The sequence below is a fragment of the Astyanax mexicanus genome, chromosome 14 (assembly GCF_023375975.1).
Source record: "Astyanax mexicanus isolate ESR-SI-001 chromosome 14, AstMex3_surface, whole genome shotgun sequence".
NCBI lineage: Eukaryota > Metazoa > Chordata > Actinopteri > Characiformes > Acestrorhamphidae > Astyanax > Astyanax mexicanus.
Genome location: NC_064421.1, coordinates 18426160 through 18453149, shown reverse-complemented (window position 1 = coordinate 18453149; position 26990 = coordinate 18426160). Strand labels below are relative to the sequence as shown.

Here is a 26990-nt window from a genome sequence, read left to right as displayed (position 1 = left end):
TACCACCCCCACCCCCCAACAGCAGCCAATGCACGACTGATGGGTCACATGACCACCAGCTGAATTCTAAATGAGGAATGTGGCCCCAGGGCTGTCTCAGGCATGTGCAAGCACTTTCCCTCCCTTTCTCTCTCCCCCTTTCTCCATCATGCACACACACATAAACACACAAATAACAAAGCTAGAACCTTCATTCCTGGCATCACAACTGCTGCAATTCATGCCACAAGAGTAACTATTATTATACTATATATACTATACTATACTACACTACAATACTATTCCTATTATATCCCAACTTGTTGCTGCAAACTAGCATGAATATGGAAAACACAACTGAAGCCAGCCACGCTAGACATTCAAAATCCACAATCATCACAGAACAGCATGTTTCTCTAAAACACGTTGAAATGATATGCTCAGAGGACCAGGGCTCAGGCCTAATTTAGTCATTGCACTATGCTGGCAGCATTAAATGCCTTCATTTTTAGATTTTAGGTCAAGATGAATGAGCCAAGCCTGATGCTGGCGAGAAAATATCAACTAGGTTGGAATAGATGTTAGATGTAGCATTTAGACTTTGTCTATGCTAACATAACACTGAAAACCATGCATTATATTTCTGTTATCATATAAGGAAGAATACATATCAAAGGTCACCAACCTGCAACACAAGTTAAAGGCAAATAGCGTCAAAAGGTATTAAGAAACAATTTTAGCCATAACCAATTACCTATTCACACACAAAAATTGTCTCAAACACACTAGAATTGAGTACGCTATGCTGTAGCAGTAAACAGCCAATCAAGGAAACTATACTGACATTGTACATTGTACTGAGATGATAGTATTAAATTCATTCTAAGATTGAAGGGGAAGGTAAATGAGCCATGTCTTATAGTGGTGAGAGACTAAGAAATATGTCACATGCAGCACCCAGTATCTGTCTAAACTATCATAACACTGAGAATAATGCATTATGTATAGTAACTTTCCCCGTTCAGCCACACACAAAAGCACTAACAAGTCAACAGAGGAAACAATTTTTAACCATCAAAAATCATATTTTGCTCACTCTAACACATTTAAAATGAATTACACTGTAATCTAGCAATAAACCGTCAATTACTGGAACTACTTGCTTTACAAAAGCTCACAGACCACTTCTATTCCGGCCAAACTTCCTCATGAAATATATTGTATAATGGGAGTCTAGTGTGAACTATAGCAAATAAACAGAAGCAGTTTATCTTTAACTCATCATTAAACACACTGAAAATCATGTACACTGTGCTCTAGAAATAAACAGGCATTCACATGAACAATACTGCTTTCCAGGAGCTTGTGTTGCACTGTGCTGATTGCGTTACACATCTTAATTTTTAGGTTTTACGTCAAAGAGAATGTGCCATGCCTGGTAAGGGTAAGAAAATATCAATGATACTAAAAAAGTCAGATGCTTCACATATACTCTTTACATAAATATGCCTACAATGTATATACTATCATAATAGTAAAAATCATGCAACTGTAACAGTTGTCTTCAGAGTAAGCAAGAAAAGCAACAGTCCCTGACATGCACTGCAAGTTAAAGCACAAACAGAGTCAACAAAACATTAAGAAACAGTTTTTAACCATCACCAACCACCTCTTGCACACTGAAAGCTGATCACACCATGCTTAAGAAATAAACAGTCATTCTCTGGAACTATGCTAGCTTGCCAAAAGAAAATAGACCACTCCTGTTTAACCTAAAATTCCTCTTAATATCATAAGACAGGAGTCCTGTGCAACATGTTGCAAATAAACCAGTGCCGTGTGGGAAAACCATGTACAGTGCCAATGCATCTCGAACTGAACAAACTGACACTTGACAAAATCTTCATACCAATGAATTTATTACAATTGACTCAGCTCCAAGGCACGTTACAAGTTTTCTGTTACTACAGAACCGTATAAACAAACAGAGCAGTTAATGTACAGTATTTTTGCTCTACTCTTAAGCATCCGTGCATCTTTAATGCAAAACAAAACCAAACCAAAAACAAAAGGAGTCGGAATGAAAAACATGTAGTAAACTATAGTCATACTTTCAGAGAGCACGAGATATAAAAGAGAGACATCATTATGAGAAAAAAAACACTAAAAAAAATCAGAAGAGAAATGCCCCACTGACACTGATTGGCGTGGAAAATCATGTGACCAACCAAGTCGTCTTACCGTAAGTAATGACAAAACATGTCATGTACAAAAAAAGTGGGGTGGTGGGGGTCTTTTGAAGGGGAAGGGGAGTTGTGTTGTGTTTTTGGGATGTGGTAACCACTTTAAACGAAGTGCGTGAACTGATTTTTTTTTTTTTGTAAAAATAAGAAAAAAAAAAAACAACAGACTGTGACCTCAAAGTGCTTCTCCACCGTCCTGGGCCAACAGTGTCCTCCTTCCCAAGAGGCTCGAGGGAGCTCCAAGAGCCCCCAAAACACAAAAACACAAGGAGGAGTGAGGTGTTCTGTACACATTATTCACAACAAGGTTATTTATATATATATATATAATATATATAGATTTATTTATATATATTTATTTGAGTCGGTCTGTTGAAATGTTCAACAGCATTTCAAGGGTCCCTCTCCTTTTTCACCTTCACATCTCCGGCCAGAATGGTCGCTATCTCCCCTTGCATGAAAGCCCAAGGCACGTTGGAGCCGACCAGGGGGCATTTTTCTCCGCTGGGGCAGTACACCTCGCCCGTGGCGCCTTGCGCCTTGATGCTCTCGCGCGAGCACGGGAAGCAGAACTTGTGGCCGGGTACCGAGGGGCACTGCACGAAGTGTGTGTCCTCCAGGCGCTCGTGGCAAATGGTGCAGCACAGAGGACCGCTGCCAGCCATGGGAGAGTCAGGTACGCCGTGGGCCCCGTGCGCACCGGCGTGCTCCGCGTGCGCCTGCTGCTGTTGCTGCTGCTGTGAGTCGCCGTTGCGCGAGGCCAAGCGCCGCTGGCCTGAGACCGAAGCCGGAGATACGGGACTGCTACCTCCGCCACTGCCGCCGCTGCCGGTGCTGCCGTGGCGTGCGGATGTAGTGGAGTGCACAGAGTTTGCGTCCTTCGGGGAATGCGCGCCCCCGCCGCCGCCTCCACCTCCACCGCCTAGAGCGTCCGCTACCGACATGAGCGCCGCCATGGGCGACTGTCCGTTCTGTGCAGGTTCTGGAGGAGTGGCCCGGCTAGCATGTACAGGGCCCAATGGTGGTGGTGGTCCTCCGTGGCATGCCCCGAATGAGCCCCCCACCGCGGCCAACGCATTTTGGCTGGCCATCCATTGCTGTTGCTGCTGCTGTCGCTCCTCGAGCGAGTCCGGTTCCGGAGAGGCTTTGCGTTTGCGGGCTCCCGCCCGCAGCGCGCTTGCAGATGCAGCAGATGAAGCCGGTAAGGCGCGTGGGAGCATGCCGGCAAGAGCCGAAGAGGGGAGTAGAGGGCAGCCCGCGTCCACGTGCGGCTGGGGGAGCATGTCGGCACCCAGGGTTTCCTTGAAAAAGCGCACGGGCTCGGGCAGCAGGTCGCCGAGGAGACGCCAGTCGCCGGTGCCGTGTTTCTTCTCGTACTCGAGGTACTTGAAGCCGGACGAAAGGCCACGGCCGTAGTCCTTCATGCAGTCATGATACATCTGCTTGGCGACCCCTGAAGCGCTCGAGAAGACGGTGCCGGAGCCGCTCGGGTACTCTACGAAGATTTTTAGCTCGTAGTCTGCGCCCGGCTTGGCTACAGCGTCGAAGGCGAACACGCGGCCCGCGAGCGCGTGGTCCTTTTTGAAGCGCACGTCGAAGGGCGCACATCCAGTCAGTGTAAGCAGAGTGTCGCGCACGAGCTTGGGCTTGCTCGCCCACTCTTCAGCTCGGTTGCGTAGACTTTCCCCGAGCTCGGACAGAGCCTCGGCGTTGCGCTGCCTCTCGCGCGCCTCGCGCTCTTGATCCGTGCTCGAGACGGACGCGGGGCGCTTGCCCGGTTCCGAAAGTCCAAGAGCGGACGACGAGGAGGAGGATGAAGACGATGAGGAGGGAGGTGCGCGCGCGGCCAGGCCCGAAGCGGGTCCGTTAAGCATGGTCTGTGGGAGCAGGTTAGGGGGCACGCTCATCTGCGCAGGCAGAGAAACCAGTCCGTGAGTGCCGCCGCCCCGCCTCGAGTTGGGGCTCTGGCGGTTTAGCTCGGGAGGTCCGTCGTCCGTCTTCGGAAAGCCGTTCAGGAGGCCGTTGGGGAGGCGCGCCGCGTGCGCGCTCATGCCCGTGCCCGTGTAGTCGAAGCGCGAGGAGTAGCAGCGCTCGAGTCCCGCTTGTTGCTGCTGCGCTTGCTTGCTTGTGCCGTCCACGTGGTTTAGCTGCACTGTGGTCTCCTTTCCGTGCGACTTCACGGAGGGCAGCGGAGGCAGCGACGACGACGAGGACGACGGTGGAGGTGGCAGCGGCGGCGGGGGCACCGGCAGCGGTGGTACGACCCCCGCGCCTCCCGGGCCCGGAGAGCGTCCGTCTTGGAATCCGTGCGCGCGCTTGAGGTGCCGCGCGGTCTCGATCACGAACTCGATGCGGTCTGCGCCCTCGTAGTTTACACAGCCGCGGCACACGGGCTCCGTGAAGTCCCAAATCATAGCCCATGGCATGCGGGGCAGGTCGCACAGGTAGCACGACTGCCGCCGTGACGAAGCGACCTGCGCGGAAGACATGCTGCTGCAGCTGCTGCACGCGCGCCGCTCCGCTTCAGCCGCTCAGCAGCGCGAGCAAACGGGGGAGGGAAGAGCCTCGCGCGCTGTGTTTTCTTTTCGTCTCTCTCTCTCTCTCTCTCTTGAACACACACGCGCTGCAGCCTTTTCCCTTTTCTCTCTCTCTCCTCGAGCTCCAGGACCAAAGCAGCGGCGGTGGTGGTCTTGCAGGATTCGGCTGCGCTGTTCCGCCTCACATTTTACTGCCTTTAGTGGGATTTACTTTTTGTTTTTCTTTTTTTGGTTCCCTTTTTTTCCTGACGGTGCCTACACGTCCTCCGCGCGAGCGAGCGCGCGCTCTCTCCCTGCGCGCGGAATGCCACCTGGCCGGAGCGGTGACGTCAGCAGTAGCAGCAGCAGCAGCAACGCGCTATTCTCCGTTACACATCGACATGCCACTTGTTGCTGTAAGAGTGCGCATGCGCTAACCACTCCCCACTAAATCTTTTGAATGGACTGGCACACACAGACGCGCGCGCACACACACACAACACGGACGCACCAAATTGAGCAGTTTTCGCTTAGAAACAAGGAGGGTCTGTGGGAAAACAAGCCGCTCTCAGTCTCTCTCTGTGAAACTCGCCAGTCACCAGTACGAGCTTTACTGCTGTTTAACTCCTACATCTGTTCACTTCAACACTGGAACTACAAGCAGAGGAAATGCTTACATCAGCAAACTACAGTACTGATTTCCTGCACTGTGATAAATATGCCACATTTTTTTTTAATATTCTGGTAAAAAAAAATACCACTAATATTTCCTTTGTATTAACTTAATGCACAATTCCTTAAATAATTTAAACATAATTTCCATACGATCTGTGTATATACAAGACAATTATAATGAATAATCAGTAAATATAAATATTCATCCCTAATAAAAATAAAAAACAAGGTAATTTCTATGTATAAACAATTAAAACAAATTTCTAATGTCTTACAAAAACATTCCATAATTGCAAATTTGTCATAGAACAGTTTAAGGTCTGTGCACATACAAGACAATTCCTCCATTATTCCAGACTGGTAGTGTGCTATCCAGCAAAGGTATATGTTTCATATATAAAATGAAGGTACTGTCATTTATACAGACTGAACATATACTGTTCTCTTACAGAAATAGATAAAACAGTTATAGAACAGTATACATACAGGTGAATTCCATAATCTTCTACAGAAAATAAGTAATTTTTTCAGGTAAAGAAAAGTATGTAATATTTAGTAGACAAAACTGTAATTTTATATTTTTATGAAATACTTTGTAAATGTACACTTCTTTATAGCACAGCGGCCATCTTAAATCCTAAAGCACCTGTGTAGCAAAAGCATATAGAGTAACTACCCAGGAAAGCACAGCACAACTACCTAGATACCATGTGGAATAGCATAACAACCACCTAGAAACACTACAGTAACATATGTATGTATGTATAATGCTAACCTTTAAATTATCCCTATTCAAAATAAACGTGAATAAATGTGATCTAAAAAAAACCCCACTAGTTTTGCTGGTTCAGTCTGTTATTTTCACACTGATTGCATTCAGTGAGTGGATAGACAGAAACAGAGTGCCCCACCCCCAAAGCTCCGAACCCTGCTCTCTCACTCAAACAGGACTACACACACAGACATTTCCTATAAGAGCTCCAGGAGAGAAGGAATGCAAAGGGGGGTGGGGTGGTTGGCTGTACATGTGGAAAATGCTGTTTATTGCAATCCCTACCAACTGCTGGCACCAAATGTAATACACATGTAATGTATGAGCAAAAAGCAACCAGGCATGGCCTCAGCCTCGCTCAAGGCATTTTTTTACCTCCCCGTTAGTGTTGCATACTAAGTGCATCAGACTGGATGTGTATGGAAGCATACACTGGTAGAAAATAACACGGAACACATGGGTCAAAACATGGAGTGACACCTATACAAACATTTATACACTTCCCAACATTCTCTCATTTGCAGTACATAATTACAGACTGTAGTCCATCTGTAGTCCAGCACTGCAGATGTACTGTATATCTACAGTCCAGTCATCTGTTGCTACAGTTTGTGTTGGACATCTCCTAGTCTTACAGAGATGGTCTCTTTTATCAGATAAATGTCATGGGACAAGAGAAACGCTACACTAATCTGCATTAAAAGTGTTTGTGATTTATGCCAGTCACTTGTCTGCATACACAATTCTAGGCAGACACTGCCAGTCATGTACCACACTGCTATACTGCTGTTTGTTATGCATACGCTTTATTTTATCATCCATTTATGGCATGCCAGTGTATGTGTGTAGATATGTAAGCAAATATAGCTTCTGCAGCTCATTACACAAGCCATTTTTATTATTCTATATACCATTTACTAGAAATATTGCAGGGAAATTATAGATTACATAACTCAAAGATTTAACAATACATCTGAACATATACCTGAGTATATACCAAGTTATTAGTGCCAGAATAACAAGCAACCAGAACATTTCATTGCTGGTTTGCCATTTTGTATTTTCTAAACGGGAAAAAATGACAAATGGCAGAGACTGTTCTCGTCACTGCAGGAACACTGCAGTAAAGCAGACCCAATTTCAGTAGGAAAACATTGCGTATGAACATGTACAAACATATCACTAAAAGAGTGGATGTCTTGCCTGATGCACTCATTGTTAGATAAGCAAGCATGCCCCCTAAAATTCATCTGTACTACAGAATTTCTCATAAAACAGTAAGCTAATCTTGGCGCTGGTAAATACGATCTGTGTTCACTCCACTATTTTATCTGTATCTAGTCTGTCTAACTTAATGCCCTAACATAATTGTTCACAGACTCGAAACAGCAATGTTTGTAAACAGCAATGTAGTAAAACATACCAGTCCTGTTTAATAAAACTTTCCTAACCTTCAAAAAATAAAAAAATGTTTGGTCCTAAAATCAAGGGGTTTAGTTACTCTTTAAAAAAGAAAAATGTATTAAAGGTGTTTTAAATACAATTACATTAATTGAAACAGTTAAAAAATATAGCACTGTAAAAAATTAAGGGACTACTTCAGTTTCTGAATCAGTTTCAGTTTGCTATTTATAGGTATTTGTGAGAAATGGCTAAAATAATAAAAAAGATGCAGAGATTTCAGACCTCAAATAAAAAAAAAATATTTAAAGTTTTATTATATGTTTTTTCTCATATAATGCAACGAAAACAAGTTCATATTCATATCATATTCATGAAGTTTTAGGAGTTCAGAAATAAATATTTGGTGGAATAACACTGGTTTTTAATCACTATTTTCTTGGCATGTTCTCCTCCACCAGTCTTACACACTGCTTTTAGATAACTTTATGCCACTCCTGGTGCAAAAGTTCAAGCAGTTCTGGTTGATTTTAAGGCTTGTGATCATCCATCTTCCTCTTGATTATATTCCAAAGGTCTTCAATTTGGTAAAATCAAAGAAACTTCATCATTCTTAAGTGGTCTTTTTTTCAGAGATGTATATAAATATGATATTTGATATTTAATATGATACACTGCTTGAGGTTCTTCTTATGTCACATTGCGACTACTGACACAACACATATTCATAAATACACAAGTATTGCTTTATAAATACGTTATTTAATGCTTACGAACATGCTATGAAGTAAGTAGCGTTCATATATAAAGAGTTATCCATTGATTTTTTTTGTAGGGACAAAAAATAAACATTGGAAACGATCAGGATTGTACAACTAGCCCCAGTGAAGTGCCTTAAACACAAATTAGCATCCAGAAGACTTTCCTGGTAAAGCTTCTGCAGTAACCTGCACGGTCTGATTGTGTGTGCAGACGGCGCAGGATATTTTGCTTTTCTTCCCTCTCCCTGAGAGATTCTTTGCTATCCCCGCAGCCCTCTCATGCATACAGATCACACTGTGTGCCTCGCTGCCTCAAAACACACACACACACACTGTGGAAAGTTTTCAGCGCTCAGCTTTCCCCAGGCCCATCGCAGGGGTTAACTCTCAGCTTCCGCTAAGCAGCTGGCAGCTTGCCAGACTAAGGGATTCTGGGAAAAGGCAAGGCTTGCCAAGTACAAACTGCCAACATTAAGCAGGCCTGACAGGCCCTCTCCTCCTCCAAACCTGGCAGCCGTTCAAAGTGCTCTTTCATTTGAGACACTGGCGGGTAGCCAAATGCATGCAGATTTACTTTACCTATTCTCAGATGGAGCCGATAGAGGCCGCCTGCCGTTGCCATGGGGACCAGAGGCTGCTAGAGCAGCTTTGTGAGTTACTGCCTACCTTGGGCTCCTTATATGTGCGTATCTTGCGCAGGCCGCTCAGTTAGCTGCATATGTGTGATTTCCACTCACGCTGCTGGTCCTTCTTTCTTTCCCTCCCTTTTCAAACAGTGTTTGAAAGGATTTAACCCTTCACGTCTTCTCGAGGCTCGATCGAGAATGAGGCAGGCATGCATTTTTTCATGTCGTACCCTAAATTTTTTTTTAAACGGAACCAGTGCAGTGGCACTGATGTTTAAAACAGGACCAGTCATGGTGAACCCAGAGAGAGTTGGTGGTTACAGAAAGGTTACAAAATATCTATAATATCAGTAGATAGCAGTGTTCTTCTCTGTAGTTAGACCCCCCTCTTCTAATTGCACTCAGATTTTACTGTAAATATGATTGAAAAAGTGATTTATGTTTTATTTAAACAACTGCAATAAATCACCTTGTTTAAAGTATCATAATACATCATTATATTTTGAATCGTAAGCCGTGTATCATAAGCTGTGTATTCATATCAATCATGAGTTCAAACCCTAATACAGACTATTTACAAGAAATTCCTGCGTTGCTTATACAATGAAGGAAAACATAAGCTAGTGTATGCATGCCTCAGTAAACACACTCTGCCATAGGACACAGATTATTTTTTGCTTATTTATCATCATCATTTGCTTTCTTGAACCCAGATCATGTAATACAATCTGTGACAAGGTGGGGATAAATTCTTAAAAACAAGACAGGAAAAGCCTGAGCCTGAGCCTGACCCTGAACATCTACACACACATACATAAACTCACACACACACAAACAAGCTCACAGCATTAAGCAAACATGTCAGACTCCGGAACACACCCCTCACTTAAAGGGATGGGCAGAGGCATTCTTTTCTGGTTCATGATGAGACTGTGGTTTAGGCACGAATGCACACGCATCATCTACTATACTGAGGAACAATTTGTGCCGAGCTCATCTTTACAAAACGCCTATTATTTCACACTGTGCTGGGATATCCCACCTTAGTATCAGACTGAACATTAGAAATTAAACCCAATATAAAAGTTAGGGTTATCCTTTTTTTAAAGTGTGGAAATAAAGTTATCAGCCAGAATAAGTATACTTTGAAACATCTGTAAACAAACCCTGACATGTCTCAAAACTCATCTTAACTGCATTCAAAGTAAGTGTTTGATAGAAAAGATATACTTAAATGATTTACAATTTACAACAGATGCAGTCAGTTGGCTAGGATTGATATCTAACAAGTGCTTCTTTTGTTAAGAACAGAAGATTTTAGAATAGCATTGCTAACAAACATCTCATCTCATCATAAACCCATGCCCAAAACATCCCTCAGCCTGCCCAAAACATATCCAGATTTTATTCTTCTGCCACAGATTAACCATGTTGTTTTTCTTAAATTATTATTTTAAAACAATGCTGGTCTGGTGTTCTGTTTTTACACTGTTTCATCATGAAAGGACATATCTTCCGCATTTTTTCAAGTGGTATGTCTAAAGCTGCACAAACAGCAATCAAACCATCTATATACTCACAGCTTACATTCAATAATTGCAATATGGAAGGCAGCTATTTGTGCTTTGGGTTGAATATGTTCATTGCAAATGTCCTAGTATTTACTATTTACTATTATTTATACAAAAATAATTTTGCCACTAAATACCAAGTCGGGCAGTATGGAATGGAAGAAGAACCTGCTGATTAGCAGTCAGTCAATCTTATCAGTAATTGAAAGAAGTGCACCAGCACCACATTATAAAATATATGATGAAATACAGTATAAGAGTTCAAGTACTGTATGTAGGATGTTCTCGAGATTTATCTTTACCTGGATTGCTCTGGTTGGCTGTCAACTGTTGCTATGGCAACTCCCCGTACCCCAACAGTGTGTGCTGGATATCTCGTGGGAGATCTCTGGTTGTTAGGGATCTGTTCCAGCAGCCTGCCATTTCCTGCAGAGGGAAAAACATGGGCCCAATCAGTCCCAGCAGCAGACACCTGCCTCACTCAGCATTCTACAGGTCTGTCCAAAGCCCAAACATATATACACACACCTACCAATTCATCAGGGCTCTGGGATTTACACTCTCACAAAACATGCCACACGTTTACACGGTTCAAGCATTTAGTGTGCCACAAATTGCTGTACATCTGGTTTGGGTGTTCATCAGTAAGGTAAGGTTATGAGAAGGGTTCTTTTCATTGTTATTCTTACAGGCTGCCAGTGAATGACTGTAAATGGAAAAAACCTCATTCTGTCGTTGGAGAGAAAAAAAAAATCTCATCACACAGATGTTTGTCAAAGCGAGGCAAAAAATATCCCTGGTCGCTTTCCAGAGTCCATTAGAAAGCAAAGAGATTTGTGAGAGGAATGTTTCCCCTCGCAGCGCTGTGGAATGCAGACAAAAGGAAACAAAGCCACATAAATGCTCTGGACAAGAATTTCTTGCTCTTCCAAAAACAACACTACCCCTGGCTGCTGAGGAGATCCTGACCATAATAGTTTCCTTGAGGTCAAAAGGTCACATCAAAAAGGGGACTCCTCCTACTAAAACAACAGCGTCGTGCCAGGCTCTTCCACCACACCTCACCGTCTGACAATCAGACAATCAGCAAGGCCAGACGAGGAAAAGCCAGAAAGGAAACCGGAGGCCTGCAAGCTTAATGACGAACATAGCTTAGAAATGAGTGCGAGGGGTCACGATGCTCCTGCTCTCAGAACAACGTCTCGCTGATTCTTAGAACATCTGTACTGTGCTTCCTTTGAAAGCCTGATTTGGGAGGTTAAAGAAAGAAAGGGAACGACTGCCACACTGGAGAATGAATTCATCACAGCACTGCTAGAACAATCAGACTAAAATGCGTTCAATTAAATTGCTAGGAGTGGACAGCTATGGCACCAATATGGCAATTCTGGGAAAATATAGTTCTGTTTTAGCTTTTTTATTCCTAAATTCTGCTGATGTCTCTCTATAAGCAATCAAGGAATGTAGAAATTAGAACAAATCCTTTAAGGCTGACATAAAGAAATGCAAAATTTCTTTAATATGGTTACAAATTCAGTAAACTGAAAAACGGAAATAAGTTGAGGTTTTAGCACAACAGCCCAGTGTCACTAACAATATAAACAACCTACTTTTCTATCTACGTTCAATGAAATTGCCAGGAGTGGACAGAAAAGGCAGCAACACTATTAGGAAATCAATGTAAAAAGTAGGGATGTGCCAATATGAGAATGCTGGGCCAAAGCAGATGTCGATGCAACTCTATAAGCATTGGGAAAATTGCAAAGGACAAATATCTTTGTGATTTAATAAGTTTAATAAGTATGAAATGCAATAGGAAATGCAGTACACTAAATAAAATACTGATACAGTATTTCAGCAAAGCAAATATTTTTTCAATGATCAAATCACATCTAAGCATCTATCTGATGCCAAAAGGATTCCTTTAAACAATAATCTCTCGCTATATATATATATAGCCCAACAAAAGAACACTTTAATTCCCTCCTCACACATATTCAGAGTGATATACTGCGACAGCAACTCCCTCAGCTCTCCACAGATTTAAGAGACGGTTGCTGTTGTTACCACACAGATTCCAGTCCCTTTTTCCCAGCTGCTGGGTGACGTCAAACTCATGCAGTGTTTACAGTTGCAAAACATCAGCTGGAATGTGCGGACCCGTAGCAACAGCAAGACACCGTTTTTTTAATGCCGCCTTTACAATTACTCCAAACACAGGAGGGCAAACAATGGACAGCTTTTAGCACAAAGCTGGCACCCCCCCAAGGGGCGGAAGCTCATAGCAATGGTGCGGGGTTAGATGTAACACTGCAGCCCGTCAGGAGCACAATGTGCTGAAAAATGGACTCCACTCTGGAGCTGGAGGAAGCGTGACTGAATACGGCCGTGTTGCGTGCAGTCTAAACACATTGTGGGACGGGGGAGGGGAGTGGGTATGTAACAGACAAAAGAAATCCAACATATGCAGCTTACCCTCCACAGACCATGAACATCCAGCTGTGCAGTACTGACCTTTAATAAACAAATTTAATACCATAATTAATTTCTCAAGTATATACAGTATCACAACAGCAGCTGTTATTAACGCTATGTTTGCCTTAATAACAGTTAATGAACTGTTAATTCCAGAGCACTAGAACTACATCAGGCACAGCTTGTTTTCACTGGACTGTTTACTATTTTTCTGGTTCCTGAAAAAGAAACCAAAGGAATCGTATAAATGTATTTTTACATTAACTACAGTTATTAAATGCTGTGCATCAATATAATAGGCGCTAATATTTCTTGTATTTTTTTATAAAAGATTTATTGAAATGTTGTATTTAATGTATTTTGAAACCACAATGCTATAATATAATGTAATATAATATAATGTAATAAATTATAATAAACACATATATAAACTTTATTTCTTATCTATCAAATATACAGTTATACAGTTACAAATAAAAACCAGTCACTACCCATAGACTATATATAAACAAGCATATCCCCCATGCTACAGCTGCAAATGGCACATGATCCTACAGGAGAGCTGAAAAGGCTTTTTGTGCTCTCCTACAGCGCAACGCATGGCATACTATCCCTTCACTCCCTCCCCCGACCCCCTGGAGCATACCGGCTGCGCTAGAGGCCTTGGCAGGTAAGAGTACAGGCTAATAATAAAGCCTGCCATTTATTCCACAAAGGCCATTGCAGTGGAGAGTAGACAGAACCCCCCGTGTCCTCCTAGGTGACATGGCAGCTGGGAATCAAAAAAATGTGACAAGAGGCTCCCCAGTCCTTACAAAAGATGCTGTGAAAGTGGGACAGTTGCCTGGAACCCAGGTGGGAAAAGCCCTATTTATTGTTCAATGTCTGGTATTCATTTAACAAACATCTTTTTAAAGATGTTAAAGGTGTTGACATACACTTCAGACATGTCGGTGCTCATTTTCAGCAGCAGGGGAATAAGTATGTTTGCATACTTGACTATAAAAAAAACTGTATTTCTACTGTTTAGGAACTTCTACTACATTCTATCTCAATTCTTTGATGTGGAGAAGACTACTGTACTGCAAAAGAAAATCAAGTACAGCTTCATATATAAATCTGGGTTCTTCCTTAATTCACAGGGCCTGTCTTTTCATGTCTAGGCTTGTCGCAAAAATTGTGTTATGAACTTATTATACAATGAATGGATGTGTCCTCAATATTGCCCATTGTATTTACTGCATTATTGTGGTATTATTTTATCTTTAGTCTATATCAGTGACATGAAATGGTCTTAAAAATTACAATAATACTGTTTAGCACAACAATTATTGTAACAGGTACCTTGCAAGCAATGACAGTGTATTCATTTTTAAATCAACACCAATTGAAGTCTACTTTATCTGCTGAACAACATGGCAACATACTCTGTTCTCGCCAGGACCAATAAGCTGTGCACAGATTATGTGTCTCAGTTCCAGACTCATTGATGATCTGCCTTTACGGTAGAGATAAATCTACTCTAGCGAGGGAGAGCTACATTTAGCTCTGGACAAACTGTTCTGGCCTGCACAAATATTATTTCCTGTAAAAACAGCAGCTCTATTCTTAGACCACCTACGATACTGTACTAAGCATGTGGTGCTCGACTAACAGAGGACATAGAAATTAAAAATAGACTGAGGGAAATCGTCTGTGCATGGAAGCCTGGATAATTAAACCAGCGAAACATCTCTAATAATCCAGCATCTCAGTGTTCCCAGGCCGATCATCCATAAGCATTTATATATTAAAAATATCACAGATGCTCAGCAGCTACTGTAACGCATGCACCACCCCTCAAACCCCCACGTGTAACTTCACACCGCATGGATTTAATGTCGCTTTTGATGATGTGCCTGAGAAACAAAAGGCAGAGGGACTAAAAATAGCCCATTCCCATAGAGAGAGCGGTCTGACAGCCAGGGACAGGGGAGAGCGATCGAGCCGCAGAAATAGCAGGGTTGCCACGACAACCAGGCAGATGCACACCAGCGACAAAATGGAGTCACTTGTAACAGACATCTTAAGCTTGATTTCTCTACTGTCCTCACACGCGCGCACACACACACACACACACACACACATTTGCACTGTTTAAAAACGAAACCAGCGACAGCCAGACAGTTCCCACCAAGCAATTGAAATCCAATTTCCGAGTTTTGTCAAAACAGCAGCATGCAGTTAACATGTATAATAAATCCAAATGTGTCTCTATCCTTTACTAAGATGCCAAAAATACACTTGCTGTCGCACACATACCTTAAATGTCAACTATTTTGACAATCTGGTAGTTGTAGTTGCTCAACAAAAAATGTATGATACATGGACAAACAATATATTTTTACAATTCATGTAAAATTTCCATTCATGTAATAAGGTTTTTTTATACTCCTGTTAAGTTGCAATATTAATGAGATGAAAGACTTTTACAAGACAGAGGTGTAATGCAAAGATATCTATCCAAAAACACACATGCACTAATACAATTTGAGATTAAGGGTTCTACAGGAGCGAGCTGGACAGTACCAATAATACAGCATACTGTGGTATTTAAAAATTATAATAGTATCTCCAAATGAAGATATTATATAAACATTACATGTCTTGTTCTACATTTTTTTTCAAAGCCAAATAGCTTATTTATTCCTGTACATACAAGAAAAGATACAGAGTGGGGCACTGTGGTCACTCACTGATTGGTGATGTCACATTATGCAAATTGGAAGGGGGGGACAACAGGCCCACCCGAGCAGGCTGTGAGTTTAGTGACCTGCTGAATTCGTAGGAATAGGAAAGCAAGAAAACCTGGATTAATCAAAACAATCAAAACACTCCTTTTCACCCATTTCTAAATGTGCTCTCTCAGTTAGCCGAGAGTCAGTCTGTACTGTGCTGTATAGCCTGTTTGCTGCTAGCTAACTTATCTAACCTTAGCTGCCTAAATACAAGTCTAAACATGATGTAAATCTAGCATTTCTGCTGCTCCAGCACCAGTTACTCAGCTACACTCTCTCTGACAAGTTTATCATTAGTACCTACATCTTATTCAACAGCAATAACTCAGAACCAACATAACAAAGTATGTATGTAAAAATGTAATGTCAGTCATTTACATTCAACTTAATCTGAGTCAACAGCTAAGCAGTGTATCTGTAATGGTCAGACTAACAGGTTAAATTACTGATTTAAAAGTGTGCAAGGTAAAGCCTGCAAACTAACAGTTGCATAGACTAATAGACTAATCAGTCTAGTTGGCGAGGACATACACTAGTCACTGCAGAGGGAAAGCTATTGACTAATCAAAAGGAGAAAAAACAATATAATTTTTTTTTGAGCCAATCTATCTGTCATCATGAGATGATAGACCTGGGTGATATGGTGAAAATAGAATATCATGTACATGATATGTAAAGACATTTTTAGGATACACAATGTATGTATTATGTTTTGACACAGAGGAAAAAAATGCATCAATGGCAGATTCTGCTATTCAAATACTGTTTTTTATTTTTTTTTTTGTGGCACATCAAATTGAACAGGATTTTTGCATTGAAATGAACATTTGGTTCAGTGTTCTTTAACAACTGATGATAGTATGTTGTCTGTATAACAAGAAAACGTATTACAGTACAATAATATATCAATATATTGCTCGGCTCTAGAATAACATTATGACTTTCTGAAAACCTGGATACCGGCCAACCCTACAGGCCATCCAGAAATGCATAGATACCCTTTTGCTGTCACACTGTAATTTATGTAATAACATGTATGTTATTAATAAAATAATACTGTTTTTTTTTGTTTTTCAGCATTGCAGAATTGTGAGATGCTGAAATGTGTTTAATTAGCTTGCTCACCATACCCACATCTGTGATGGAGGGCTGAAGAGAAGCAGAGCAGCTTCTGGGAAAGAAATCCCATGTTAGTGTGGGAGAGTGAAGGCAGAAGATTAGATTCAGGAGGGAAAACTGTTCCAGCCTTCAGAGAGACAAGTGTGTGGGAGACAGAGCCAATGACTTCTGCTCCCCAAGCATGGAGCTCGCAATGTAATTACCCCATTCTGGAAAGAAGAAGTGCAGAAACAAACGCAAGAGAGAGGAATCGACAGGCGAAAGAAAGACTGACTGAAAAGCTGCCTGCACGCTGCCATGAAACCACCCATCACCAGCCTAGCGACCAATATCAGCCCAGGCATGCTGAGGTGCTGCAGTGTTATTGAGAGTGTGTTATGGCTTTGTGCTCCAGAGCCTATTGTCCTGAAGCTGATAGCATACACTCAGTGTCTCCTGGTCAACCCAAACTAGCAAGCTGAAAGCTTTTCAAGCAGCCACGAGGCTTTCAGAAGAACCTGACATGAAGCAAAACAGCATGACTGAGAAGAACTGAACCAACTGTCCGTATTTACACAGCTGCTCAGCAGCAACCCCTTGTTTAACACAAATGTTTTACCCTTAATTAGTTTTAGCTGCAGAAGAGACAGCTACACACCTTCAATCTAAACAATCTGCTTCATAATGGTGCGTCGTATAAGGGGAGGGGGGGGGGTGCTTGGGTGGGTTAATGAGCAATTTGTAAGGAATTAAAAAATGTGGTTTCCTATTCAAAACATTATTGCCCTTCTGGCAAAAATCAAGTGTTTCTCCAAACCTGTTTTCTCATTTAGGAAGGTGTGAAGAATGTCTAACCAGAATAAAGAATCCATGGCAAGCATGCTTCCGACACAGATACAGTACTTTAAAATTAATGTTTTAACTAGGTATCATTAATACACACATTAGAAAAATCTTCACGTATGTACATAATGCAAAACACAAGCACTTGAATTGAACGCTGTGCAGAGCTAAATGTAAAACAATGGAAAATAACATATAGCAGTGTTTATGGTACCACGTTGTTGGCCAGGCCAAAATGTAGCATGCACAGCATGTGCAATATAGCATGTTATATTATAAATAAAATGAAACATGTTTGTTTTTTTATGCATTTTCCAGACAGTTCTGCTCTAATAAAAATTACCCATGTATCTGTCTTTTTGCATGCACAAATAAATAATAAAAAAAAACAATGCAATCAAAAGTTAAAACCAAATTTCAGTTCTCCATGTTTATCGTTGCTCAGTACTAGGTCTGAAATAGGAAATGATGCTACTGCCATCAAGTGGTTTAAAGAAGAACTGCAGGAAATCAGACGTGACACATTCACTGGCACAATTTCGGTCAGCAGATACTGTCGGCATACCTCAGTATCCCAACCATGAAACAAGCAAAAAGAAAAAAAAAAAATCAGAGCTTTTTAATTTAATTGTGATAACCACTTTCACCACTAATAATATAAAAAAAAGCTCTCTGATCCAAACAATGTGATTTTACCAAGTAAGTTTATACTGCATGATCTTCACTCTTTTAATTAAATAGTCCAACATTATTAAAACATTATTAGTCACATTGGGCCAAATTCTGCAGTTTAAGGAACTTTAACTAACCATGGCTCTTGTGGGTGGCTTTGCGGCCCTTGCTGCTCCCTTGTTGGCTGTCCTGGAGGGCAGGATTCCAGTGGGTTGGTCTGGGGATAACCTTGCGGGGTGCTGGTGTCTCCAAAGGACTTTTTTCTCTTCCTGCTCGAGTCTCCCTGCTTTGATCCTGGACAACTGGACAATAGAAGCAGCAAACAAAGCAACAGTCAAGCTAATCCCTCTGCATCACCTGTGAACCTTCTACACAAAGGACAGAGAGATTTTGGTCTTACTAAAAGGCAATTACACATGAGAGCAAACACACCCTGTCAAGTGTTAAAACAACTGCTAACTTTTATTTATTTACGTTTTTCTTCAGATTTTGACTTTTTCATATTTGAAAGTTGTTCTTTACTTTGTGCTAAAAAAAATGTTCTAAATTATTTAGAATGATTCTTTTTACTATACACTATTCACATGACACACTGTATGACAAACATACAGGGAAACCCACTCATTCACTGTTTTTTCTGAAATTAAGGGTATTAAACTGGTTATGCTGCTTATGTTGGAGTAACTGTCTCATACACAAATGTACATGTGGTTTTAGACAAAGGTTCGTTTAGCCAGCTGAACACTACACTATACCAATGAGAGGCATCAGCCAAATGCTATAAATATAACTGAAAATATACCATATTGCATAAATTCCGTACGCTGCATAAAGGTTGGCAATTATTTACATATCATTATGTACAACCTTAACAAATAATTATTCAGTCTATCATGTTGTTTTCTCCAAATTATATTTTGTTTGAAAATCTATTTATCTGCAATATTAACTGCATAAAAATAAGTATAGCATGTGAAACACAGTTTACAACAGACTATCCCTAGTGTCCCTTATGTGTTTAAAATGAGTGTATAAAATTAGTGATTAAATATTTAATAATAATTGTCCACTACCATACCTGTAGAACTGTCTTCAGCAGCACATTTGTGTGAGTTAAGCGCCCTCTGTACTGAATCTGAATGAGTTTCTCCAGAGTTTGAGTGGTGTGTGGACTGTGAGGGTGGGATGGTGCCTGCTGTTACAGCAGTCAGAGCAGAGCCCAGGAGGCGATTCTGAAACAGAGTAAAGAATTACTGATGTTGAGCACATCTGAGAACAACCACAGTAAATTACACCACAACTGCATGAACAGAGTTATTTCAGATTCAGGAAAGGTTCATTTACTTCTAGAAAAGCTGTATTTTATTGCCAGTAAATGGAAAGCTGATCTCATCAAATGTTTAAAAAGTCAAAGTGGAAGACGCACTGCAGCTGCAGAGACAGAACAGTGTACCTGGAGCTCAAGCTGCTGGCCTTGGATTCTCTCCAGATGCTGAAGTCTCTGCTGGGTCAGTGCGGTCAGCTGCACCTCCAGCTGGGTCACTCTGCCTGCGTCACTGGTTGCCCTGCTCTCGGCTGATCTGTCCGTTCGGCCCTCGCTCTCCTGGAGCCGTCGGAGCTCAGAGGCCACCTGAGCCATACGAGCCTCCATGTCGCTTTGAGCCTGTCAATTAAATATAACACAAACTTTCACACTGCAGGTCTGAAATGTGTTTAAGACAAAAACATTTTTTCTACTATTATTTTTAGCATTTTGAATGGTATTTTCATACCAATTTTAACAGCTTCCATTTACAGGCAGTCAAATTTTTGTAAAAAGCAGCCAAATGTAAGATATGTTTATTGTACAGTACCTTAATAAGCGGAGCAGTGGCTGCAATAGCAGCAGCTGTAATGGCTGCCACAGTTGAAGCACCTCCAACATCCCCTGATGGAAAAGCAGGACTAGGCTGGACCTCAGGACCTCGAAATTCAGAGCTGTGGAGCGAGCCTGAATCCAGAAACTGCACCTTCACTTCCCGCCTTTGCGGTGCACCATGGGATCTGAAGGATTCTGAGAAAGTTAATCACCAAAAGAAGAAAAAGAGGGGTGCTAACAAGTAACACACTCATGAATAGTTTGTATGCCAGTATTCGTATCGTGGCATTGGACGTTTAATGAAATAAATGAGGCTATTCTAATATAACATGCATAGGTTGCAGAATATTACATTTTAATTTATATAAAATGTATTTAAATATATTTAAAACACAATATGTACATTTTCTTCTTTATCATCACCAGGTCAGTGTCTGTCTGTTAAGAAGTATGTTTTTAGCTTCATGAAGGGTTTGAATGCTAAATTGATGAACCTTTATTTTCATAGAATTTCACATAAGATAGAAGTCTATTTATGAATGATACAAATTAGTTCTATAAAACGCATATTTTTCATTTACATCTCCTCCATAAAGCAGTTCAGCCATAAGCTATTTATAAATATTAAAGCATTGCTTTATTAATGCACTATTCAATGCTTCTAAATGTTTTATGAAGCCCTGTTAAAGTGTTAACAAATATTTGTTGCTGACAGTTTGCCTTAACTCACTTGCCATTTTATCAGAACCACTTAGTTACTTAAAATTCATCTATTTCCCATATTTTATCACCCACTAAACCAATCACTACAAGCCCCATCACTACAAGATGATTACTGACCAGCTATTTTAAGAATAGTGGAAGTAGTAGCGACTGCCTGTTCAGTACATTGATAAAGGCTTCAGAAACAAGATTATAAGTTGATAGTGTCCAAACACTAAACACTTTTAATGAAGATAATTTCATTTAATTATAAAATGGTTTAATTTTTTGTCTAACCACTAACATGAAACTTAATGTGTGTTCAACACAATAAGGATTAACACAATTAGCTAGCTTTTTGTTAGAGCCTATTTTTGGCAGACATAATGGTGCCAGGCATCTACTGCGAGCTGGAATTGCACTTTACACACAGGAGTGGAATAAATGAAGTAAAAGCACAATTCTGAAATATCATCAGAAATAGTGACATTAAAAGGTATATATTTGTAAATGGACCATGACTAATATATTTCATACAGTCTGTATTATGTCACTGCACATATATGTATGTATGCTTGCTCTCAGTTGTACAGCACCCACAGAAGCTCCACTATAGAGTGGTTGTTGGGCCAACATGGTACCAGCATGGAAGTGGGTGCAGTGCCAGTAGAGATGTACCAGATGCAGAAGTGCTGCTGGATATTTTAAACCATTCAATTGTACTGCTAAAAAAAACAAACAAAAAAAAAAAACAACAAACAACCAAAAATATTCAACAGCTGTACTGTAGTCACTGTTAGCCAGACACACCACTAGATAAACACTGACTGTGTATGAAAAAGGATAAGCCAATTGTAGGAACAGCCAAACTGTTTCTAATTATAAACCTACAAGAAGTACCAGATAAATTAGAAATGTGCAGTAAATGTATGATTGAGGATGTTCAACACTTACCTCTGTTTCAGGGCAGCTGCAACTGCACCTCTCCCATCAGCGGAGTATCGTGATATGTGTACATCTTGCTCTTGTTTCTGCCACTTCCTTTGGATGACTGACGGTTTCAGCATGACTTTACCTGCTCTAGGAACCTGCAATAGAGTAAGCTCTATATTAGTTTTATTAATCCCAAGCAATAACACTTAAGTAATTCTTCATCCAGCAAGTGTTTCAAATTAAGTAGTTAGATATATTAGTAATTAAATTATTTACATAATTTTTCCTTGCAGGTGGATTTGGTGAGGTATGATCTTCTTCTTCAATACATCCTACAACAGAAATAGAAGCATAGTTTACATAGTTTTTACACATGTACACACAATCAATAAGTCTTTAAAAAATTACAACAAGATTGATCAGATACATAAAGATCTACCTCTGATTGCTGATGGCATGTTCACAGGGCGGACTGGTGGGACTACTTGCTCCATTAATTCATTAGTGAAAGTTTGCTCCAAACATGAACTATGGGTTGAGTCTGACAGTCTTCGGACAAAGATATTCACATTGCAGTTGTTGGATAACTCTCCTTCACTGGCAACTTTCTTTCTGTTTAGCTCTGGAGCTACTTTAGTGGAGCGAATTAAAACATCAGCTGCATCTGCGCTTGATGTGGAGTCATTCAAGTGGATGTTATGCAGTACAGAAGAACCATAATCCATTCCTAATGAAGTTGCCAATGCTACCGTGTTGATATTTTTTCTAAAATTGGCATAGAATAACTATAATAGGAAATCCACAAGTGCGTGTTCTGGCCTCCAATTGCTTAAAATATATATAACTAACTAGCTTAGCTGGACAACCTAGTTAGCAATACAACCGGACAGCTACCGTTACCTAGGTTACCTGACCTAGCTAAGTAGCTAGTTAGCTTGCACTGAGGGTGTTAGCTATTAATTCTCATAGCTATAAAAACGAAATTAAACACACAGTGCTAGCTAATTCAAGGCGCAGTTAGCAAACTAACATTATAAACATTATAAACTGAGAGCTACACCTAAACCAGGTAGTCCAGCGCTCAGTGGTGACAGAGCGCTGTTTGAATTTGGCGCTACTGGTGGCTGCAGTCAGTCTCAACTTCGTTGTTAGGTAGTTAAGTTAGCTAGTCATGCTAAAACTGACACAAACAAACGCATTTACAGCTACACTTCTTACAGCTAGCGTAAGCGGCCTGGCCTGTGAACACTGTACTAACTACACCTGAAACTGAACTAATAATGCCTTACTGCTCTGCATCCACAACAACTGTTGCTGACAACAAAGTTGACAACAGATATGAATTCAGAAACCGCAGCGCGCGCCACTGAGTTCAATTTCAAAATAAAAGTAACCTCGCCCTGCAAGCTGCACCCCCAGCTGACAGCTAACGTTATTAGAACGGTAACTTTGTAACGTTACAGAAACAATGTTCTAGGAACGTTCTTAAAAAAGGTGTGACACAATAATGGTTTGCATCACAACGGTATTAAAACGTTTCCAGATAGACGACGTTTCCATAACACTAAAAGTAATATTCTAAAACTACAAATTAAAACACTGACATATCCACATCCAGAACATCCAAAAACAAATCACGGACTGAACCTCCCAAGAATGTTAAGTGTAACGTTCAGAAATAGTTCTTCAAACCGAAAAGTGTGTATGTTATTATTATATTATGTTATAATCTTTATAAATTGTTAATTTAAAAAGAATGATTCCTATTTTAAGAAAGCCCAGACATACAGATCATTTGTAGTTAACAATATTACATACATGAGCGCATTTTTTTAAAACTTAGCATTTAGAAATGATTTAGCCTTATACTATAAATCTTTAAAAGTTATGGGTGGTAAAAATGCCCTTAAATTTACCCCTTGCTTGTCCCTTTATTTTGATTTTATTTAATTTTATTTTTTTATATTCGTGTTTATTATTATTATTATTATTATTATTATTATTATTATTATTATTATTATTATTATTATTATTATTATTATTATTATTATTATATGTGTGTGTGTATTTATATGTGATTATATCCCTAAGTAAACAATATTGAATATTGTATTCTTTAAAGTTTCAGGTTAATACAAGAAACAACGATAGAAGACAGCATTAAAAATATACAAACTGAAGAAAAGGAAAAAAGAAAGAAAATCAAAATAAATAAAATTATATATTAACCAGAGGCAAGTGAGAGTTCATCACAAATTCTTACAGTTCTTTTACATTTTAGTGCAAAAAATAAAACGTTATAATTCGCCTCCTTTTGTACGTCACTAACGTACAGCGACCTATAGATGATCTATAGTGTGATTTCAAAAGCCATTTTCGTGTAAATATATGACTTAGAGAATATATTATTATTTCAGAACTCAGTGAGACAGTTTATACACTAATCATTTTTGTTACATGTTTCTTTCAATTATTTTAAATATATCAAAATATTTAAAAGCAATTTTACATTTTAATATTTATCAATCATCGTGAAGAAATGAATGAATTTGCCTTGTTGCAGCGAAAGTGCCGCAGTGAAGCGCCGGTTGTTCTTTCTCTTGTCCACAGCGTCACATGTCCTTCAGAGAGGGTCCGCAGGCTCGAGCTTCCAGGTGCAGACTGAGGTAATGTAGCGACGGGTTTTCGCTCTGTACCGTTTACACTATTAAATTACAAACATTATGATACAGAGCAGCGTAATTTATTTGTATAGTGTCTGTGGGCTTCCGCTGCTGCTGCTGCTGCTGCTAACCAGCTAAAGAAATAAGGTATAGAGCAGAAGGCTAACGCTCACTGCATGGTGGCTAGAATAAGCAGCAGGGCCAGTATGGGGAATTAATTGTTATAGACTTTATACTATGTAGTATTATTAGTTTATTTTTATTAGGCCGTTTAAAATACTTCTTGTTTTTATTGGCGAGATAAAAATGCTGCTTATAAAGTGTAACTTGTGCTATGAATTCATATTAATAAATATAGTTTAAATGAAGAGTGCTTGTGTTGTTAGATGTCATTGTGGAATTTCGGTTAAATCATTTTCTGTTAATTCTGTTTATTCTCCAGAGTCCACTCTTTAAACTATGGCTGCCCAAGTTACAGAATCAGACCAGATCAAACAGGTACTGTACACCCTACCTTTTACAGACATAAGCGTCTCTTTATCCACTTAAACATCACTGAATTCTCCTTTATGTTCTGCTTGGGTTTGATTTTCAGTTCAAGGAATTTCTGGGCACCTACAACAAGCTGACAGAGAACTGCTTCATGGATTGTGTTAAAGATTTCACTACTAGAGAAGTGAAGGCAGAAGAGGTAAGACACTAGGCAAGATTAATACTACACATGTTAAGTGTTTGCTTTAAGAAACGGGAGGGTTTTCACTTCAGGCCCATTTAAACTTCTGAAATAAATTATTGAGGGATTATGCTGTCAGAAAAGCAGATCTTCAGGAGCAGGGTTGGTGACAATATAAAAATCCATATCCAAACCGAAACTTTCCATACCACTTTAGACCTTATTACAATATGCAGTTGTTAAATACTCTGCATAAAGTTCTGTAAATAAATGTGTTAATCCTTTTATATAGGTGATCAGTTTTTGTTGTGCAGTATACTGGCAGAATCCATTCAAACCATAAGTGCTGTTTCGTGATCCACATTAATTATAGTCAGAATACCCACTATAATAACAGTATGTTACATTACACTGTGTACCAGTATTCATACTCAAAGATATGAAAATCCTTTAATTCCACAGCAGGGAAATTGCTACGTTACAGCAGAGGAGAAGTGTCAAACAATATATGAAATCTATACACAAAAAAAACAGAAGAGAATATAAAAATACAAAAAAATCAACAGTAAAAAACAGGAAAAGCACTAAAATGTGAAAAAAAACTGGCTAAATGACTGGGTGTCAGCATCTCAAAAAATGTTACTGTGCCTATCAAAAGTGCTACTAAGGAACCCTGGTAACAAGGTCATGAGTCCCAGAGGCTCACTGATGTGTGTGGTGAGCAAACTTAAACTGTCTGGTTTAATCCCACAGAAGAACTGCTGAACCCTATATTACTTAAAGTTAATGCTGCCAGATCTTTAGTCCAAGCCCGACTGGTCAGTTTGACCGGTCAAAGCTGTTTTGGCAGCAAGAGGGAGATTTTCATCTGACCCAGTCAGCACATTGCTGGATCTGGTTTATGAAACAGGTTTTAGGTTAAAATCTTTAATGATCTAAACTAAATCAGTTTGGAGATGCCTGTCTGAATAAATCTTAAGTATGTTTGAATAAAAAATTGGAAATCACTCTTGTATCTTGTTCTTTTCAGACCTCGTGCTCTGAGAGCTGTCTACAGAAGTATCTAAAAATGACCCAGCGGATCTCCATGCGCTTCCAGGAGTATCACATCCAACAGAACGAGGCTCTGGCAGCCAAAGCTGGTTTACTAGGCCAGCCACGGTAGTCTATTGCTGTGTTTTCTTACGGACTCTGATATCCTCAGGCTGTAATTCTCACCATGCCTATTAGGAGGCTGAATCTCCATATTGGAACAACATGGCTACGCACACTGTCAAGGTTCTCTGTTTGGTTCAGCTCCTCAGCACTGGTAGGACCTTTGTTTCCCAAGATTCTCCCGGAGGAAGAGGCTCGATAGACTTGGTCATGGCTTGGGCAAAATGTGAAGATAGTGTTTTTTTGTTTGTTTGTTTTTAAATGTAAATCTTTGCATCTAACAAGAATAAAAAAGCAGCAAGATAACTTCTTTATATTCTGTGCTATTCATGTCTAAAAAAAAGTGACTAAGATAAATGCTAGGTGCAGTGCAGTTTGAGCTTACTTGCTGTGTTAGCGTATGGTTAAAAAATTCACAAACAGCAAAAGACAAGAGCTGCACAGGCTGTGCAATGGTTTATCTGTTCTGCTTGAAGAAAGTTTTAGCCTGTTTACACCTAGGCACTTCAGTATCAGCATTAAATATCTGGTTATAAGCCACAAAACACACCCAATAAACATATAAAATATTCAGATCTGTTCATCCTAACAACTTAA

The 26990-nt window shown here is 40.2% G+C and overlaps 3 protein-coding genes across 9 annotated transcripts in view; 1 reads left to right on the top strand and 2 right to left on the bottom strand.

Annotated features, from left to right (window-relative positions):
- The window catches only part of kiaa0586 (KIAA0586 ortholog), a 159531-nt gene extending 136271 nt beyond the window's left edge, over positions 1-23260 (bottom strand). For all 6 annotated transcript variants that reach the window (XM_007251920.4, XM_022672971.2, XM_007251921.4 and 3 more), the window contains exons 1-8: positions 22342-23260; positions 22179-22234; positions 21924-22057; positions 20263-20452; positions 19863-20072; positions 19488-19641; positions 18547-18711; positions 10847-10970 (exon numbers count right to left, since the gene is read on the bottom strand). In XM_007251920.4, coding sequence (XP_007251982.3) covers positions 10847-10970; positions 18547-18711; positions 19488-19641; positions 19863-20072; positions 20263-20452; positions 21924-22057; positions 22179-22234; positions 22342-22627 — 1319 coding nt within the window. In that variant the 5' untranslated portion in view covers positions 22628-23260. The remainder of the gene's footprint in view (positions 1-10846; positions 10971-18546; positions 18712-19487; positions 19642-19862; positions 20073-20262; positions 20453-21923; positions 22058-22178; positions 22235-22341) is intronic.
- Positions 1882-5156, bottom strand: irf2bpl (interferon regulatory factor 2 binding protein-like). Its single transcript, XM_007251919.4, has one exon. It carries the CDS (start codon positions 4709-4711, stop codon positions 2615-2617), a length of 2097 nt encoding a protein of 698 aa, XP_007251981.1. The 5' UTR covers positions 4712-5156; the 3' UTR covers positions 1882-2614.
- Positions 23261-24474: 1214 nt separating the features above from the next.
- Positions 24475-26707, top strand: timm9 (translocase of inner mitochondrial membrane 9 homolog). 2 transcript variants are annotated; one of them, XM_049463322.1, is made up of 5 exons: positions 24506-24568; positions 24658-24712; positions 25008-25063; positions 25161-25256; positions 26269-26707. In XM_049463322.1, exons 3-5 carry the CDS (start codon positions 25025-25027, stop codon positions 26401-26403), a joined length of 270 nt encoding a protein of 89 aa, XP_049319279.1. In that variant the 5' UTR covers positions 24506-24568; positions 24658-24712; positions 25008-25024; the 3' UTR covers positions 26404-26707. The 2 variants fall into 2 exon arrangements, with proteins under 2 accessions (XP_007251979.2, XP_049319279.1); XM_007251917.4 differs by lacking the exon at positions 24658-24712 and having other exon boundaries at positions 24475-24568.
- The last annotated feature ends 283 nt before the right edge of the window (positions 26708-26990 follow it).